At 36.3% G+C, this 17,441-nt stretch overlaps 1 protein-coding gene across 1 annotated transcript in view; it reads left to right on the forward strand.

Moving 5' to 3' along the window:
• Positions 1 to 17,441, forward strand: part of pigl (phosphatidylinositol glycan anchor biosynthesis, class L) — a 34,751-nt gene that overhangs the window by 9,637 nt on the left and 7,673 nt on the right. The window contains exon 3 of the mRNA XM_073839977.1: positions 10,392 to 10,482. Coding sequence (XP_073696078.1) covers positions 10,392 to 10,482 — 91 coding nt within the window. The remainder of the gene's footprint in view (positions 1 to 10,391; positions 10,483 to 17,441) is intronic.

Raw genomic sequence — 17,441 nt, forward strand, 5'->3', positions numbered from 1 at the left:
GGACTCGAACAACTATCATTAAAAAAAAAACAGCTGTGGGTCATTCAGGTAACAACACAGTATTAAGAGTCAAGTGTATGTAAACTTTTGAACAGGGTCATTTTTATGAATTCAGCTATTATTTTCTCTTGTGGACTATGTAAATGTCTTTTATGTGACATATCTTATTCAGGTCAGTACTAAATAAAAAATAATATGCATTTTGTATCGTATTTGCAGAATCTTCAAGGTGTATGTAAACTTTTGACATCAAATGTATTTCCTTTTATGTGTTATAATGTTGTGATGCCTAAATCCCTACCCTAAATGTGAAGAAAATGTTCTGTACATGTTGATCAGACAGCCTCTTCCTTTTTTAAGCTGGGGTTTTTTTTAGACAGAATTAGCTGCAGAGTGAATCAGACTTAATGCCAACTCTCAAAGGTCTGAACTGTGAGACTATGTAGACCTCATGAACTTGTGGTTATCATCTCTAATTATATTATCTGCATAGACTTGTTTGCTGGCAATTTGAACTTGTGTTTCTGATTCACTGAATTGTTGCAACATGCACTGCAGAGCATATGTGAGTGTGCGTGATATCCATTTCATTTTAGACTCTGATTGTAAAGTTTTGTTATATCTTAACTTGTGCCTTAGAGTGTGTCCTTGTGGGCTCTGTATGGGTCGCGTGACCCTCTTCTCAGGTCTGCTTTGCTCTCTCCGGCGCACAGCTGCATTGACCGCCTACACTCTGACCGAGGCAGTGCATCATGGGAGTGCTTTTGTGATAAGAGCACATCTGAACACGCTCCACTGAACTTGTACTTAGTCGACCCCCGCACTCTTTTTCTCTCTCTTTTTCTGTATTATTCATTGAGGCAGACAGATGTACTCTCAGTTTGTCTGAGCACAGACCACACAGTCCACCTGCCTGGCAGGGTGACATCAGGCTGAGTGCCTGTCCTCCTTTTACTTCCTCTGACAGTTCTCTCTCTCTGTCTCTATCATGTGTTGATAGCTTTCCGTGGGTGTCAGGTTAGTTTTTGTAAGATTATCCTGCATGTTTTCTTTGAACAGTGTAGATATAAGTATGGTTTCTCAAGAAAGAGTTCTTGCATTTCCACAGAGGCTGTCTTAAGGTTGGACTGTTTTCAACAGCACATATATTTTTTCATTTTATTTCAAATCAAATGTAACAATAATAATATTCAGTAATTAAATGTAAATTTAAAGAAACTTACTACTGAAAAAAATTACTACTTCTAATATAATATAGTATACAAGTATGGAAGCCCGTTTCCGCCACTGAAAACAATTCTGACTTTAAAACGCGCAATTGCCAGTTTATATCAAGCAATTCTGAGAAAAAAGTCAGAATTGTAAATTTTTATCTTGCAATTCTGACTTTATAACTCACAATTGTAACTTTATATCATGCAATTCTGAGAAAAAAGTCAGAATTGTGAATTTTTATCTTGAAATTCTGACTTTATAACTCACAATTGTAACTTTATATCATGCAATTTTGAGAAAAAAGTCAGAATTGTGAATTTTTATCTTGCAATTCTGACTTTATAACTCACAATTGTAACTTTATATCATGCAATTCTGAGAAAAAAGTCAGAATTGTGAATTTTTATCTTGAAATTCTGACTTTATAACTCACAATGTAACTTTATATCATGCAATTCTGAGAAAAAAGTCAGAATTGTGAATTTTTATCTTGCAATTCTGACTTTATAACTCACAATTGTAACTTTATATCATGCAATTCTGAGAAAAAAGTCAGAATTGTGAATTTTTATCTTGAAATTCTGACTTTATAACTCACAATTGTAACTTTATGTCATGCAATTCTGAGAAAAAAGTCAGAATTGTGAATTTTTATCTTGCAATTCTGACTTTATAACTCACAATTGTAAGTTTATATCATGCAATTCTGAGAAAAAAAGTCAGAATTGTGAATTTTTATCTTGCAATTCTGACTTTATAACTCACAATTGTAAGTTTATATCATGCAATTCTGAGAAAAAAGTCAGAATTGTGAATTTTTATCTTGCAATTCTGACTTTATAACTCACAATTGTAAGTTTATATCATGCAATTCTGAGAAAAAAGTCAGAATTGTGAATTTTATCTTGCAATTCTGACTTTATAACTCACAATTGTAAGTTTATATCATGCAATTCTGAGAAAAAAGTCAGAATTGTGAATTTTTATCTTGCAATTCTGACTTTATAACTCACAATTGCAAGTTTATGTCATGCAGTTCTCACTTCATTTCTTGGAATTGAGAGTTTCTCATAATTATAAAAAAAAATGTCAGAATTGCGAGTTTATATCAAGCAATTGTGAGAAAAAAGTCAGAATTGCGAGATGTAAACTTGTAATTGTATGAAAATATTTTTTTTTTTACTTTTTATTCAGTGGCAGAAACGGGCTTCCATAATATAAGTCCTTTTCCATTAAATAGAAAAAACATGCTATTAATATGGTAATAAAATAATCATACTTTTTAATGTAAGAAAAAAAAACAGTCAATTAAATTACTGAATAATAATCCACACCTGAGGTGGTAATGCAGCCAAGAAGTGGCTCTCAACAGTGTTCAGTCAAGCTGTAAGTTTAACTGATTCAAAAAGTGATGTTAATTAGAGATGATAACCACAAGTTCATGAGGTCTACATAGTCTCACAGTTCAGACCTTTGAGAGTTGGCATAAAGTCTGATTCACTCTGCAGCTAATTCTGTCTAAAAAAAAAAAAAACAGCTTAAAAAGGAAGAGGCTGTCTGATCAACATGTACAGAACATTTTCTTCACATTTAGGGTAGGGATTTAGGCATCACAACATTATAACACATAAATCTTGCTACTGAGAAATGTCTTGTAGCTTGTAGCTCACACACAAACTATTATATTGAAAAAGTTGATGTTGGGGCAGCACTGAGAATAAGTCTCTGTGTTCTGTGTTCTTTATGTAATTTTGACTTTTAAACTTATAATTTTGACCGCTTGTCTCATAATTATGACTTCAACTCATAATTGACTCATAAATTACTTTATCATAATTTAGATTTAATCTCAACATTTTTACTTTTTATCTCATAATTGTGACAGTTTTGACTATTAAAGAGATAGTTCACCCAAAAATAACAATTCTGTCATTAATTACTCACCCTCATATCATTCCAAATCTATAAGACCTTTGTTCATCTTTGGAACATAAATGAAGATATTTTTGATGAAATCCAAGAGCTTTCTGACCCTGCATAGACAGCAACACAACTACCACATTCAAGGCCCAGAAAGTAAGTATATTGTTAAAATAGTCCACATTATATTGATGGTACAACCGTAATGAAGCTACAAAAATACTTTTTGTTTGCAAAAAAAAAATAAAGTACTCTCATGAACACGTCAACTGACATGAAAGAGAAGTAATTGTTGAATAAAGTCATTATTTTTGTTTTCTTTGCGCACAAAAAGTATTCTCGTAGCCTTATAATATTACGGTTAAACCACTGATGTCCTTACTACCTTTTATCTTTTCGGCCCTTGAATATAGCAATTACATTGCTGTCTATGCAGGGTCAGAAAGCTCTCAGATATCATCAAAGATATTTTAATGTGTGCTCTGAAGATGAACGAAGGTCTTACGGGTTTTGAACGATATGACATTGGTAAGAATTTTCATTTTTGGGTGAACTACTATTATATTATGACTTTACTGTCATAATAATTGCTTGATTTTTTGATGTTATAGAATAACCAACATAAATTATATTTGAATAAAATAAAAATGCATAACTGCTTTGAATTGGCAATAAAATTATACATTGATTTGGCAAGGAAGCTAAACCTTGTGTGATTTATAGGCTGCAGGAAGAGGACAGAAAGTCGGGTCGGGTGGGTGTTGGGGCTGATGGCAGGTCAAGACCCTCAGAGAGATGAGCTCTGTTAACACAATTACCAGACAGCACTGCAAATGCACTACCTGCCAAGAGCCTGTCGTGAAGAAAAAAAAACACTATCCTTCTCTGGGAACATTTGGGGTTTCTATGTCTCTTCCAAGGCAGAAACGTTCAGATGATGTGTTCACTACCATTTTTCTTGATTTTCTCTCCTTTCTTCCTTTCATCATAAAGCAATGTTCTCTGTATAATATCTTGGAAGCCGCAGGGCTGTTTTGTGCCAAGTATTTGAGAGTGTAATTTAATTTTAGTAGGTGTTCTAAATTTGGCTGAAATAGGCTGTTTGGCTGCTCCTGGACGTCTAAATGAATGAAGAATGTAGCTTGAGCTTTCCAGCTTTCTGCACTACAGAGCTACCGACTGATAAAAGTGCTTCTTAGACTCCATAAATCTGTGCATATGCAGCTGCGAACCTGAGCTCACTTCAGTCAGAACTGTCTGTGCCGGAAGGGTTAACTGCTGTTAAGCAGTCAGCTTTTCCCAGCATGCACCGGGGCCTTGTAACGGAAAGGCGGCCAGGGCCCCATGTGACCAGACAAAACAAACGCTGCCAGTCCCCCACCCTCTCTGCTCTCACACACACACACATACACACACACACACACACCGCCTCCTCAGTAGGCTAAAGTTCATCTGCTGCATTCAGATGCCTGCAAGCAATTACACATCCACATGCGGTGAGCGAGTGAGCAAGCAAGAGAGAGGAGGGAGGGAGGGAAACCAGAGGTTACTATGGGGCATTTGACACTGTTGCTATAGCAAGCCTAACACTCTGCCTGAAAAAGGTCAGATAGAGCATGTGTTTTTTTTTTCTTTCTTTCTTTCTTTTTTATTTTATTCTCTCTTTCTGTGACATGTTCTCTTATTCTTGATTCTGGAAGGTTAAAGGTTTAAGTGTGTCATTTCTACTTCACTTGCAGCAAAAATGTCCCAACTGGGCTGCATATAACAACATTGGCTCAGTCCCTGGTGTGATCTGTTTTGCAAAAGCAATGGCAGATGAGGGGAGTGTTTTAAATCTAATTACTGGTACAATTAGGTTTGGTGACACTAAGGATGCAGAAATTGCTATTCCCTTTAAAAAAAAATTCTTCCCTTAAAATGTGCCTGAACGCTCAGAATTGTTGATGAATTTTGCATGTTCTGCTAAAGTTGTTAAAACAGTTCACCTTCAACTCTGTCACATTAACTAGTCCTCTTGTTGTATCAAAGCCATATTACTGTGTTTTTTCCTTTGGATGTTGAGTGTCAAGTTTTGAAAGTATCCTGGCTGTTACATAATAAAAAATTGAAGAGGGACCAGGTTGCCAAAGAAACACCATAACTAGGGCCCTAAAATGCGGACGGAATCGCAGAATGTCATAAAAATGGAATTTACTGTATAACGCAGAATGTCACAAAACTTGCTAAATTTTGGATGAATAAAGGCATGCGTGACACTCACAGTGTTTTCAGCCTCTGCCACCTCAATATACAGTCAAACTAAAATTTATTCAGACACCTGATAATGTCAGATAACTTTGATAGAAAGGTATGTAACCAAAAATTCACACAACTGTTAGTAAGATAATATGTGACCCTGGACCACAAAACCAGTCATAAGGTTAAATTTTACAAAACTGAGATGTATACATCATATGAAAGCTCAATAAATAAGCTTTCTGTTGATATATGGTTTGTTAGGATCGGACAATATTTGGCTGAGATACATCTATTTGAAAATCTAGAATCTGAGGATGCAAAAAAATCAAAATACTGAGAAAATCACCTTTAAATTTGTCCAAATTAAGTTCTTAACAATGCATATTACTAATCAAAAATTACATTTTGATATATTTATAGTATGAATTTTACAAAAAATCTTCATGGAACATGAACTTTACTTAATTTCCTAATGATTTTTGGCATAAAAGAAAAATCAATAATTTTGACCTATACAATGTATTTTTGGCTATTGCTACAAATATACCCCAGCGACTTAAGACTGGTTTTGTGGTCCAGGGTCACATATTTACACAACTATCAATACTTTGTTGACCAATTATCAAGCACTGCTTAATTTTGTTCAGTCTGTGGTGTAAAAAGGTTACATTAGCAATTAAAGAAAAAAAACACTGAAGCAAAACATGGTCAGGTCAAAGTGTCTGAATATTTTTTTACTGGTAGTCCACTAAATGAAGAATTTGTAGGTATGATATGTCACAGTTTACTTTATTTTGCTGTCCTCACTTACATAAATGAACTATAGTGTCCTGCACCCACTAGTAAAACATATAAAAAATTCTATCTGGTGTCTAAATAATTTTTGGTTTGACTGTATAAGTACATGAACACATAATCTCTAGAACTGCTTTGAAGGTCACTTCATGACATTTTACTGTTTCTTTAAAGAAAAACTACTGGCATATACAAGTAAATAAATACAATAATAATATTTTTTTCTTTTTTTAAATAAAATCAATTATTATAGATGCTTTTGATTATTAAAATTTAATAAACCCATTAAAATGGAATCCAGAACGGAACACAGCATTTGGTAAAAGTAAAACATGTTTCATAGGGCCTTAAAAGTTTCTTGATTTCAATTAATTAGACATGCTTTTTGATTAATATATGTTTTAATTTAACCATTAAAACTGATTTAATAGTCGTGCTATATTCCATTTTGAAAATCAGACCAAAAAGAGACAGTACCAAAGCAGTTTGGCATTGGGGATGATGTGATTTTTTTTTTTTTTTTGGTGAATACAGCTTTTGCAGTCCATTCAGGTCTTTTGTTGAGGGGAAAATTCTCAGTTAGACTGGTCTATTCACAGAACATTTAAATGTAAAGTCTGCAACACCAAAGCTCCAAAGATATCAAAAATTAATAAAAAAAAAAAAAACGTTTGCATAGCGTGTGTGATGTTTCGAGCAAGCAGGCTCTTCATCGAAACGTCACACACATTATGCAAAAGTTTTTTTCAACACATTTTTTATATCTTTAGAGCTTTGGTGTTGCCGACTTTACATTTAAATGTTCTACTTGTTTTTAGTCGAGCACCCACTTGAGATTTATGTGCTTGCATTTGTTTGCTTTTTGTTACTGGTCTATTCACATAAATCAATTGTGTGATTTGGAAGAAGATTTAGAAAGTGATACTTTATGACACTTTGCTTTTGTCTAATTTTGAGGCTTGACATAACCAGTTTTCATTCACTTTTTAATTAAATGTAAAAAGCAGCTAAGATCTTCTTCATAAATTCACCTTTTGCATTCCACAAAATAGAGAATGTTGTATGGGTTTGGAACTAAATCATTGTTAGTTATTTTTTATTGAACATTTAGTGGGTCAATGGGAGATTTTTAAACTTTAAAAATGATAACTTTTACAATTTCTCAAGTTCTAAAATGTTTACAGTTTTTAGAAGTATAAAGAATAAAATGCAAGCGGAAAAAAAGTCTGTACATTTGTAAAGTTTGGGGTAAATAATTTGCCAGAAATATAATGCTGAGATGTTTATGACTCTAAGAACAAACTTTAATGTTTGCAACATAAAACAGGGCTGACCTACAAGCAATTAATTATAATTCTGTTTCAGCTGTGCCACAGAATACATCATAAGACATGAATTCATAACAATATTTATATAAAATTAACATTTTCTATAAATTGTGATGGATAAGCTCATAGAAAGACGTTTTAGCAATCCTTTTTCCTAGTATCTACTCTCGTCTGTCATGTCCTAACAGCTACTGCACCCGTAATTTCCTAGTCAGCCCCTTTTCCATAGCCAGCATATTACCTCGCACCCAACCCGCCTCTGATATGGTGTCCTCCAGAGCCGACCCCGTGACCCTGACTAGCATTTGATTTGTGTGCAGATCCATCACAAAAGAACAGAAACAACTGTCAAGCCCCATTGTGAGCAGAGGAGAGGATAGAGGGAGGTGGCCTCAATTCAACTCACTCTGTTTCTCTCTATCTTTTTATCTGTCTCTGCCTCACTCTGACTTTCACTCCCCCTCTTCTCGTCTTACCCCGTGACCTTGAGCTGGGATTTTGCTGCCGGCTGTTTTTAACACATTCGGTGCCAAATGGTATGTGATGCCAGCCCAACCTTCCCAGCCAATCACAGTCCACTGTGCCCTGCCATATCCAATATCTGACCACTGAATCAGTATAGATACAGAGTCCTCCAGCGGTTTGGTTTGCTTTCCTGCCAGTCAGAATCAATGTTAACCTTTTTTAGCTTCTTTTCTTACTTTCTGACTGTCTCTCATTCCTGACCCTGCACTCTGCTTACTCAACTGTTCTCTTTTATCTTTCTTTCTGCTCTGCTAATATTTGATGTTTGATAAAGGTGTCTAGGAGTGAAAAAAATAGCTAGAGAATAAAACAGCATGCACTTAACTGATTGTCCACAATGGGCGGCGCTTCTTCTGACCCCAATACATTAGACAGCAGCTATGTGGGGTGTTCAAGTGAAAGTTGTGTGTGTGAGAAAGAGAAAAAAGAAAGAAAGAGAGAGAGAGAGATTGATGCATGGCCCTTGTTTTCCCTGAGCTGTAGTTACAGATGAATGAGAGGGAAAAGCCCGGGTGACCTTTGATCCCAGACTTCAGAGAGGACTGTGGGATGCATTCCAGCTGAGCGGTAGTGAGACTGTGGCAGTAAATCAGATAGAGAGACTCTCGCTCACCACTGTAGCCCTCGGGCCAAAACCTGCCCTTCCAGGACCTTGCTGTTTTGTTGCAGCTGTGTGTGTGTTGGCACGTAAATGCTTTTTGCTCAGTCCAAATCAAACCTACACATAGAACATGGACAGCGCAGTATATGCACACAACCTCTACCATCATTTGTCTTTAGTATTGTACATAATTGTACTCATTAGTTGTGCTTTTGGTGGGGAATTATGGTGAGCAAACCTGTAATTCTTAGTATTAAATTTTGATGTGTAATTTGTCCTGCACTATTTGTGCCACAGACGTGGATGATACTTAAAATGATGTGGAGTATTTAAAGTGATAGTTCACCAAAAAATAAACAATTCTGTCATTAATTGCTCACCCTCATGTCGTTCCAAACCCGTAAGACCTTCGTTCATCTTAACACAAATGTGACCCTGGACCACAAAACCAGTCTTAAGTCGCTGGAGTATGTTTGTAGCAATAGCCAAAAATACATTGCATAGGTCAAAATTATTGATTTTTCTTTTATGCCAAAAATCATTAGGAAATTAAGTAAAGATCATGTTCCATGAAGATTTTTTGTAAAATTCCTACTGTAAATATATCAAAATGTAATTTTTGATTAGTAATACGCATTGTTGAGAACCTAATTTGGACAACTTTAAAGGTGATTTTCTCAGGATTTTGATTTTTTTTTGCACCCTCAGATTCCAGATTTTCAAATAGATGTATCTCGGCCAAATATTGTCCTATCCTAACAAATCAATACATCAAATACATCAATAGAAAGCTTATTTACTGAGCTTTCATATTATATATACATCTCAGTTTTGTAAAATTTAACCTTATGACTGGTTTTGTGGTCCAGGGTCACAAATTAGGATATTTATTGATTAAATCCTAGAGGTTTTTGACCCTGCATAGACAGCAACGCAACTGACACGTTCAAGGCTCAGAAAGGTAGTAAGAACATCATTAAAATCGTCCTTATGACATCAGTGGTTCAACCGTAATTTTATGAAGCCATGAAAATACTTTTTGTGCGCAAAAAAATATTAACAATAATGACTTTATTCAACAATTTCTTCTTACAAGAGTACCAAAATGCATGTGTGTGGTCGAACAATGACACATAAGAGAAGAAATTGTCTGTAATACCTTTCTGGGCCTTGAACGTAATAGTTGTGTTGCTGTCTATGCAGGGTCAAAAACCTCTAGGATTTAATCAATAAATATCCTAATTTATGTTCTAAAGATTAACGAAGGTCTTACAGGTTTTGGTACGACATGAGGGTGAGTAATTAATGACAGAATTTTTAAATAACATAATTTTTATCCCTTTAAGAGAGGTGTCAGATACTTTCCTAAGTATTCTGATGTACTTTCCACTTTATTATAAAATTATAAAATTGATGGACACTGATAGAAAGAGCCTGTTTCTCAATAAAAAGGGGCTAATTGTGAATTTGTCCCAGTGGGCCTTTATTTTTTTCCAGTGTGACTTCGTATCTTAAAATTGCAGCTTACAATTGCAAATGTAACTTTATTTTTAACTTCACTGAACAAATACTTTATTTTATACATTAACTTTATTTTATATATTATTTTACAGTAGAAACAGAAATGATGGTTGTATGTGCACACAAAGTTGTAAAAATCTAGTTGCCTACATGTCTTCGTTTCTTTCTTTTCTCTGTAGTAAACCTGTGTGGAATCTCAATATAATGCTTTTATGTTTTTCCCTCCTCTCTTTTTGTTCATGCAGAAAGCTTCCAGATGACCCAGCGGTCGAGTGGAGCACTGCGCTGATCTCCTCTCTGATCCTCAAACACATCCGAAACTTTGGCATAAACGTGGTAAGAAACTTCTAGAATGTTGATATCAATTCAGTACCACCTTATCCAGAAGACTGGAGTGTTTGTGTATGATTTAGGGTAACACTTTAGAATAGGGTACACTTATTCACTATTAACTATGACTTTTTTCTCAATAAATTTCTAATTTGCTGCTTATTAATTGTTAGTAAGGCAGTTGGTAAGTTTAGGTATTGGGTAGGATTAGGGATGTAGAATTTGCATGCTAATAAGCAACTAGTTAAGAGATCGTTAAATAAAGTGTTAACGATTTAAACCTTCAGAAATCCTTCTAAAACACCTCAGAGCAGTTCGCCATGACAGTGGTACAGTTGGGAAGTTGAGATCAGTGAGAGGCCTAAATATATGAAAGAGTAGAGTGCACTAAAATATTCTTAAGAAACATGAAACAAGAGTTTGCTTTTTCGCAGAATGTTCCCAAAGGACATCTAAAATGTTTGTTTTGAGTATCATTAATAATGTATTGTGAATGAACCGGCATGATAAGGGAACACAAGATTGCAGATGAACCTTAGCACACACCTGAATATATAGATATATTTATATATACAGTCAGGTCCATATATATTTGGACACTGACACACTTTTCATAATTTCGGCTCTGTATGCCAATAGAATAGTTTTTAAATGGTACAATCAAGATGAAATTGAAGTGCAGACTTTAAGCTTTAACTCAAGGGGTTGAAGAAAAATATAACATAAAATGCTAAGGAATTACAACCATTTTTATACACAGACCCCCCAATTTCAGGGGCTCAAAAGTAACTGGACAAATAAATATAATCATAATAAAATGTTCATTTTTAATATTTTGTTGAGAATCCTTTGCAGGCAATGACTGTCTTAAGTCTGGAACTCATGGACATCACCATAGACTGGGTTTCCTCCTTTGTGCTGCTTTGCCAGGCCTTTACTGTAGCTGACTTCAGTTGTTGTTGGTTTGTGGGTCTTTCTGCCTTTAGTTTTGTCTTCAGCCAGTGAAATGCATGCTCAATCTATTTGAAATCAGAAGATTGACTTGGCCATTGCAGAATATTCCACTTTTTTACCTTTAAAAACTCCTGGGTTGCTTTTGCTGAATATTTTAGGTAATCGTCCATTTGTACTATGAAGAGCCGCCCAAACAACTTTGCTCCATTTAACTGAATCTGGGCAGACAGTATATCCCTATACACTTCAGAATTCTTCTGGCTGCTTCTGTCTTCTCTCACATCATCACCAAACACCGGTAACCCAGTGCCACTGGAAGCCATGCATGCTCATGCCATTACACTGCTCCACCATGTTTCACAGATGACTTTGGATCATGAGCTGTTCCAAGCCTTCTCCATACTTTTTTCTTCCCATCATTCTGGTACATGTTGATTTTAATTTCAGCAGTCCAAAAAATGCTTTTCCAGAAGTGGTCTGGCTTTTTTAAATGTTTTTTGACAAAGTCTAAAATGGCCTTGTTTGCACCTTGTGGTAAACCCTCTCTATTTTGCTCTGGTGAAGTCTTCTCTTGATTGTAGACTTTGACAGTGATAGCCTATCTCCTGGAGAGTTGTCTTCACTTGGCTGGATGTTGTAAAATGTTTTATTACCATGGGGAGGATCATCCACCATACTGTCGTCTTTTGTGAACATCCAGGCCTTTTTATGTTGCTGAGCTCACCAGTGTGTTCTTTTTCTTCTCAGAATTCACCAAACTGTTGATTTGGCCACTCCTAATGTTCCTGCTATCTCTCTGATGCATTTCTTTTGTTTTTGAAGCCAAACAATTGTCTGTTTTACTTGCATGCAGAGCTCCTTTGACTGCATGGTTTGGGTTCAGGGCAACAGCTTCCAAATGCAAATGGCACACTTAGAATCAACTCCAAACCTTTTACCTGGTTAATTGATGTAGAAAAAAAATGAAGGAATAGCCTACAACTGTCCATGAAACAGCTTTTGAGTCAACTGTCCAATTACTTATGGTCCTTTGAAAAAGGGGGGAGATACATATTAAAGAGCTGTAATTCCTTAACCTTTCTACCAATTTGATGATACTGCCCTAAAAATTAAAGCTCAGAGTGTGCACTTTAAGCCCATATTCATTGTATAACTGTAACTTGAATATGTTTTGGTCAACAGCTACAATAATAAAAATTGTGTCAGTGTCCAAATATATATGGACCTGACTGTGTGTGTGTATATATATATATATATATACAGTTGAGGTCAAAAGTTTACATACACCTTGCAGAAACTGCAAAATGTTAATTATTTTACCAAAATAAGAGGGATCATACAAAATGCATGTTATTTTTTATTTAGTACTGACCTTTGTAGTACAGAAGATATTTCACATAAAAGACATTTATATATAGTCCACAGGAGGAAATAATAGTTGAATTTATAAAAATGACCCCATTCAAAAGTTTACATACACTTGATTCTTAATACTGTTTTGTTACCTGAATTTACCCACAGCTGTGGACTCATATGCAACTATTACAGAAGGTTCAAACGCTCACTGATGGAGCTTCAGAAGGAAACACAATGCATTAAGAGCCAGGGGTGAAAACCTTGAAGATCAGGCTAAATTTAACTTATTCTGTCTTCTGGAAAACATGTAACTATCTTCTGTAGCTTCTAAAGAGCAGTACTAAATTAAAACAAATATGATATTTGGGTAAAATAAAAATAAAAATGTACACATCTTCATTCTGTTCAAAGGTTTACAACCCTGGCTCTTAATGCATTTTTTTTTTTACAATAAAAAATAACATGCATTTTGTATGATACCTCTAATTTTGGTAAAATAATTAACATTTTGCAGATTCTGCAAGGTGTATGTAAACTTTTGATCTGCAATAATCTGCAACAATAATCTGCAGGAGAGATGGAAAACTAGTGGTCAACTGTGTCTGACAGAATCGGTTTTATTTTTTAACCAACTTTAAAAAGGTTTTTGCTTCAGCATAAAACACTGACCCTGGATTGGATGGAGGTTTTAAATGGTCATGTGACAGTCAGATCTCAATAATAGGCCATTTAAGCCAGGATGACTTAAATTATACAAATCATTTTTTTAATTGTTAATATAATTATAATTAATTATATTAATGAATAAAATAATTAAACTTAATTAAAATGCTAAGAAACATATATACAGGTACATTCTTTTTTCTTACCCTTAAACAATATTGTTTCTGTTTGTTTACCAGTTCATGTTTATAAAAAATATTGAAACATTTAATAATACATTAACATATTTATTGACATTTATTATTATTACCTGTGCACATTTCTTAAAATGATGCCTACAATGTTTTTTAATATCACCGAAAATGTGTATAATGTAACCGTTTACTACTGGAGCCTTATTGAAATTGCAGTATCACTGGAATTGAACCATACAAGGCCTTACAAATGAAGATGCTAAAAGGAAAGTTTGCTAAGACCCAATATCTAAAAGGGTATTAAGATATCTTTAAAATTTCTTTGAGTTACAGGCATGCAAACTTTGGAAAAAAATACTTTTCCCCATTTTTGAATGGTCACTGTTGGCACATAATGTAACAACGATGGCTGAAGTCAACAGATTTTAGGATTGAGTGATATAATATCAGTCTTAAATGCGAGATATTTAAAATGTACCTGAAGTATACTTGCAGTAGTTCCATAGCAGAAAAATCTTATCCTATATGGTGGGGGAACATTGAAAAATATGTTGGCTAATGAGACAAAGAGGTTGAGAACTACTGATCTGAGTATTTGCTGCAGAGTTTTTTAGAGAATCCAGCTTTTCACCATGCTTGAGTCTTTCTCATGAGGTTTCTTTGAGTGAGGCCGTATCAGTAAGATTAATTCACTCAGGCCAGCTTTTCATTGGCCCCCTGTATTTAGCCCTAATTACACATGCTGTAATATCCCGTAATACTGCTGAACTCGGCTGAAGGAGACACATGTGGTTCCCCAGGGTCACTGCTGGCAAGCCAACGCAGAGATATCTATCAGCCTGCACTAAGAACTTCCAGAAAAGATCCCTAAAAAATTTGAAATCAAGATTTGAACAAATATTTTTCCCTCTTGGACCTCCTCTCTCTTTCACACGTGTACTGTTTAATGTTTTCTTTCTCCTTCCCTCTCCCACTTTCTCAGCCCGCATGCCATGAAATTCCCAAAGAACACCAAGCACGGAGGACTAGCATAAACAAGCCAGAAAACAAAACAATGTTCTTGCAACATGACTTGGTTTACCTCCATCGAATATCATCCATAAGTGTACATGCAAACATCAGCTGACTCCCAGCTACACCAACACACCAGTCTTGACTTTAAACCGCACACTCACTAATACAGACTGAACAGTGGATCTGCATACGGTTCCGCTGCAACCTTAATTTTATGTTTGATTTAAGCCGAAGAGGCTGTGTGGATGGAAATACTGATGTTGAGCTATAACATTACACTCCAATTTGACTTTGGCTTTCAAACGTGTGGGAAAAGAGTGGTGGCCATCTTGTGCGCTTTACCGCTCTCTCACAAGGAGAAGAGGATTGTGGGTAGGGCACTATTACACAAATAGCCTCCTCTGGTTTAAACAGATGTGCATTACTGCTGTTTTTACCAGGCTTTGATTCTGATTCAAATTTGTCTTTAAATCCTTATGCTTTACATAAATTTATATGTGTGTCCAGACATGTTTATCTTGTCTTTTTCTCAAAGGCAAATGCCAACAAGTGTGTTTGCATGCACTTTAAAGTTAAATTTCAGTCGGACTGAAGAAATGATTTATCATTGTAAAAGGTTACGTAAACGCTTTCTTCCAACTGAAAATTTTTATGTGAATTCAAACAAACAGACCTAGATAACGAAACTGGCCTTGGTGTTGCACGTATGCTCTGAAAGACATCGATTTTATTCTTTAAATTTTAAATTCCACACTGTGTCACTGTATCATTTGGGCAGACTGAAACTTGATTATTACCATGCATGTAAACATATTTCTGCTCTGTCTCTCTGCTGTTCACAGCATTTGGATTTCTCCTCCCTCTCGCTCATGCCAGTAGTCTTTTCTGAAAGCTGACTCACTCGCCTCGTTGTGTTTGGCACCAATCTACATACCTGCCACAATCTATTATTTTGTCAACCATATTTTCCTCCACCCTTGGCACTCTCGAGCTATGTGCAGCAGCCGCTTGGAAAGCACCCATTCCCAAAGACAGAATCCCTCGTCTGGTGACACAGCAGACGATACACAGATAGAAACGTTTCCACACAGTTCTGGCAACAACTCCCACCAAGTCCACTGCTGAGTCTTCAAATTACTGCTTTTCTTTGGCTTGTGTCTCATCTTATTTTCAAGTTCTGTTCTTTCACTTGTTTTTTCATCTTGTGTTCACCTTTTCACCCCTGTTCTTCAGTGGGAAGAAAGAATGCAAGTTTAAGTTTGTGCATGCTAGACTCTGTTCTGTGGGATGCGACAGAAAAGTTTTACCTGATCTTTCCACTGTATTGCAGATCTAGATCTCTTGCAAGAACATTGTCATTAATCTTAAAATCTATTTAATATACATTACTGTTCAACATTTTGGGGTCGGTAAAATTTTTTAGGCTGTGTTCACACTTTTAGTTGGGTTTGTTTGGTTAATTTGGTCCAGACCAAAAAGAAAAAAATATACATTTGACCCTGGTCTGCTTAGCATTCAAACTGGCATTTTTGACAGCGATCCTAAATATACCAAACCTAAAGGCATAGGAATACATTCACAAACTGATTGGTTGAGTTAAACACTTGGAAAAGGTGCGTTCGACTTAAAGGCCGGGACACACCAAGCCGACGATCGGCCGTCTGGCCTCGTCGGGCAGTTGGTGGGCGCCGGTGAAGCGCGTCGATTCGTTGTGTCCCGCACGTCGGCTCGCGTCGGCTTTCGTTGGGCTTGCGTCGGCCAAAGTTTGCCCGATTCGACATGTTGAATCGGCGTCGGGCTTGTCGGGGCCGTCTGGGAAAGAGAGCGCTCTGATTGGCTGTTCAGACACCGAATCAGAGCGCGTGGAGGACTTGAACGTGAAGCGACGTAACAAGCAAAGAAAACAGTCAAGAGGGAATTGGCTCGCTGTCATCATTTCTCAATTCGAAACCAACTATGGCTGTGTGGAACGAAGCTATTGAAGGCGAGCTGATCAATTTGATCCAAGACAGGCCAGCGCTGTACGACATAACGGAAAACGCTATGCAAACCGTGCGGCGGTTCTTCCGGGTTCTCTTCTTGGAATGAAAATACAGACTACTGCCATCTGCAGGTACGCCACGGTATATCTCCTCACACATGCGCAGAAAGCACCTTTTAGTTTGCAGTCGGCTTTCGTCAGTTCGGTGTGTTCGAGCTCAGTTTAATCGCGCAGACGCAGCCGACTAGAGGCGACAAGACGGTCGGCTTTCGTCGGCGCTAGTTGGTTGGCGTCGGGTTGGTGTGTCCCGGCCTTAAAACAGCTGGACTATGCATGCTCATTGTTGCATGTTTTTGATTTTATTTTCACCACCTGCGAACTCACAAAGAGCTTTGTTTTGGATACACTGCTTGTTCCCTTTTTTGAAATTATGTCGCATGGCATCGCATCTTGACACATCTGTTTTTGGTTCATTTAGAAGTATTTGGTCCGTGTGGCGTTCATATTTCAATTGAACTGCATCCGAGTTTGTTTGTCCATATTTTCAGTGGCTTTAGCCTTGATTGGTGTACACCAGTGCACACTCAAATTAACCGCATTAACAGAGCAATCGCACCAAACTTCATTTTTAATTGAACCAAACATGAACACACACTTAGTCTCAAATGTTTATGTGTAGTCTGTTGCAGCAGAGCAAGTATCAAGACTTGCTACTGCCAATGCATCCACAACATGCTGCTGTGAGCATGTAAGAAATACTGCTGCTGCACATAAAACATACATGAAATAACCCCCATATAGCA

The sequence above is a fragment of the Garra rufa genome, chromosome 5, assembly GCF_049309525.1.
Source record: "Garra rufa chromosome 5, GarRuf1.0, whole genome shotgun sequence".
Classification (NCBI taxonomy): domain Eukaryota; kingdom Metazoa; phylum Chordata; class Actinopteri; order Cypriniformes; family Cyprinidae; genus Garra; species Garra rufa.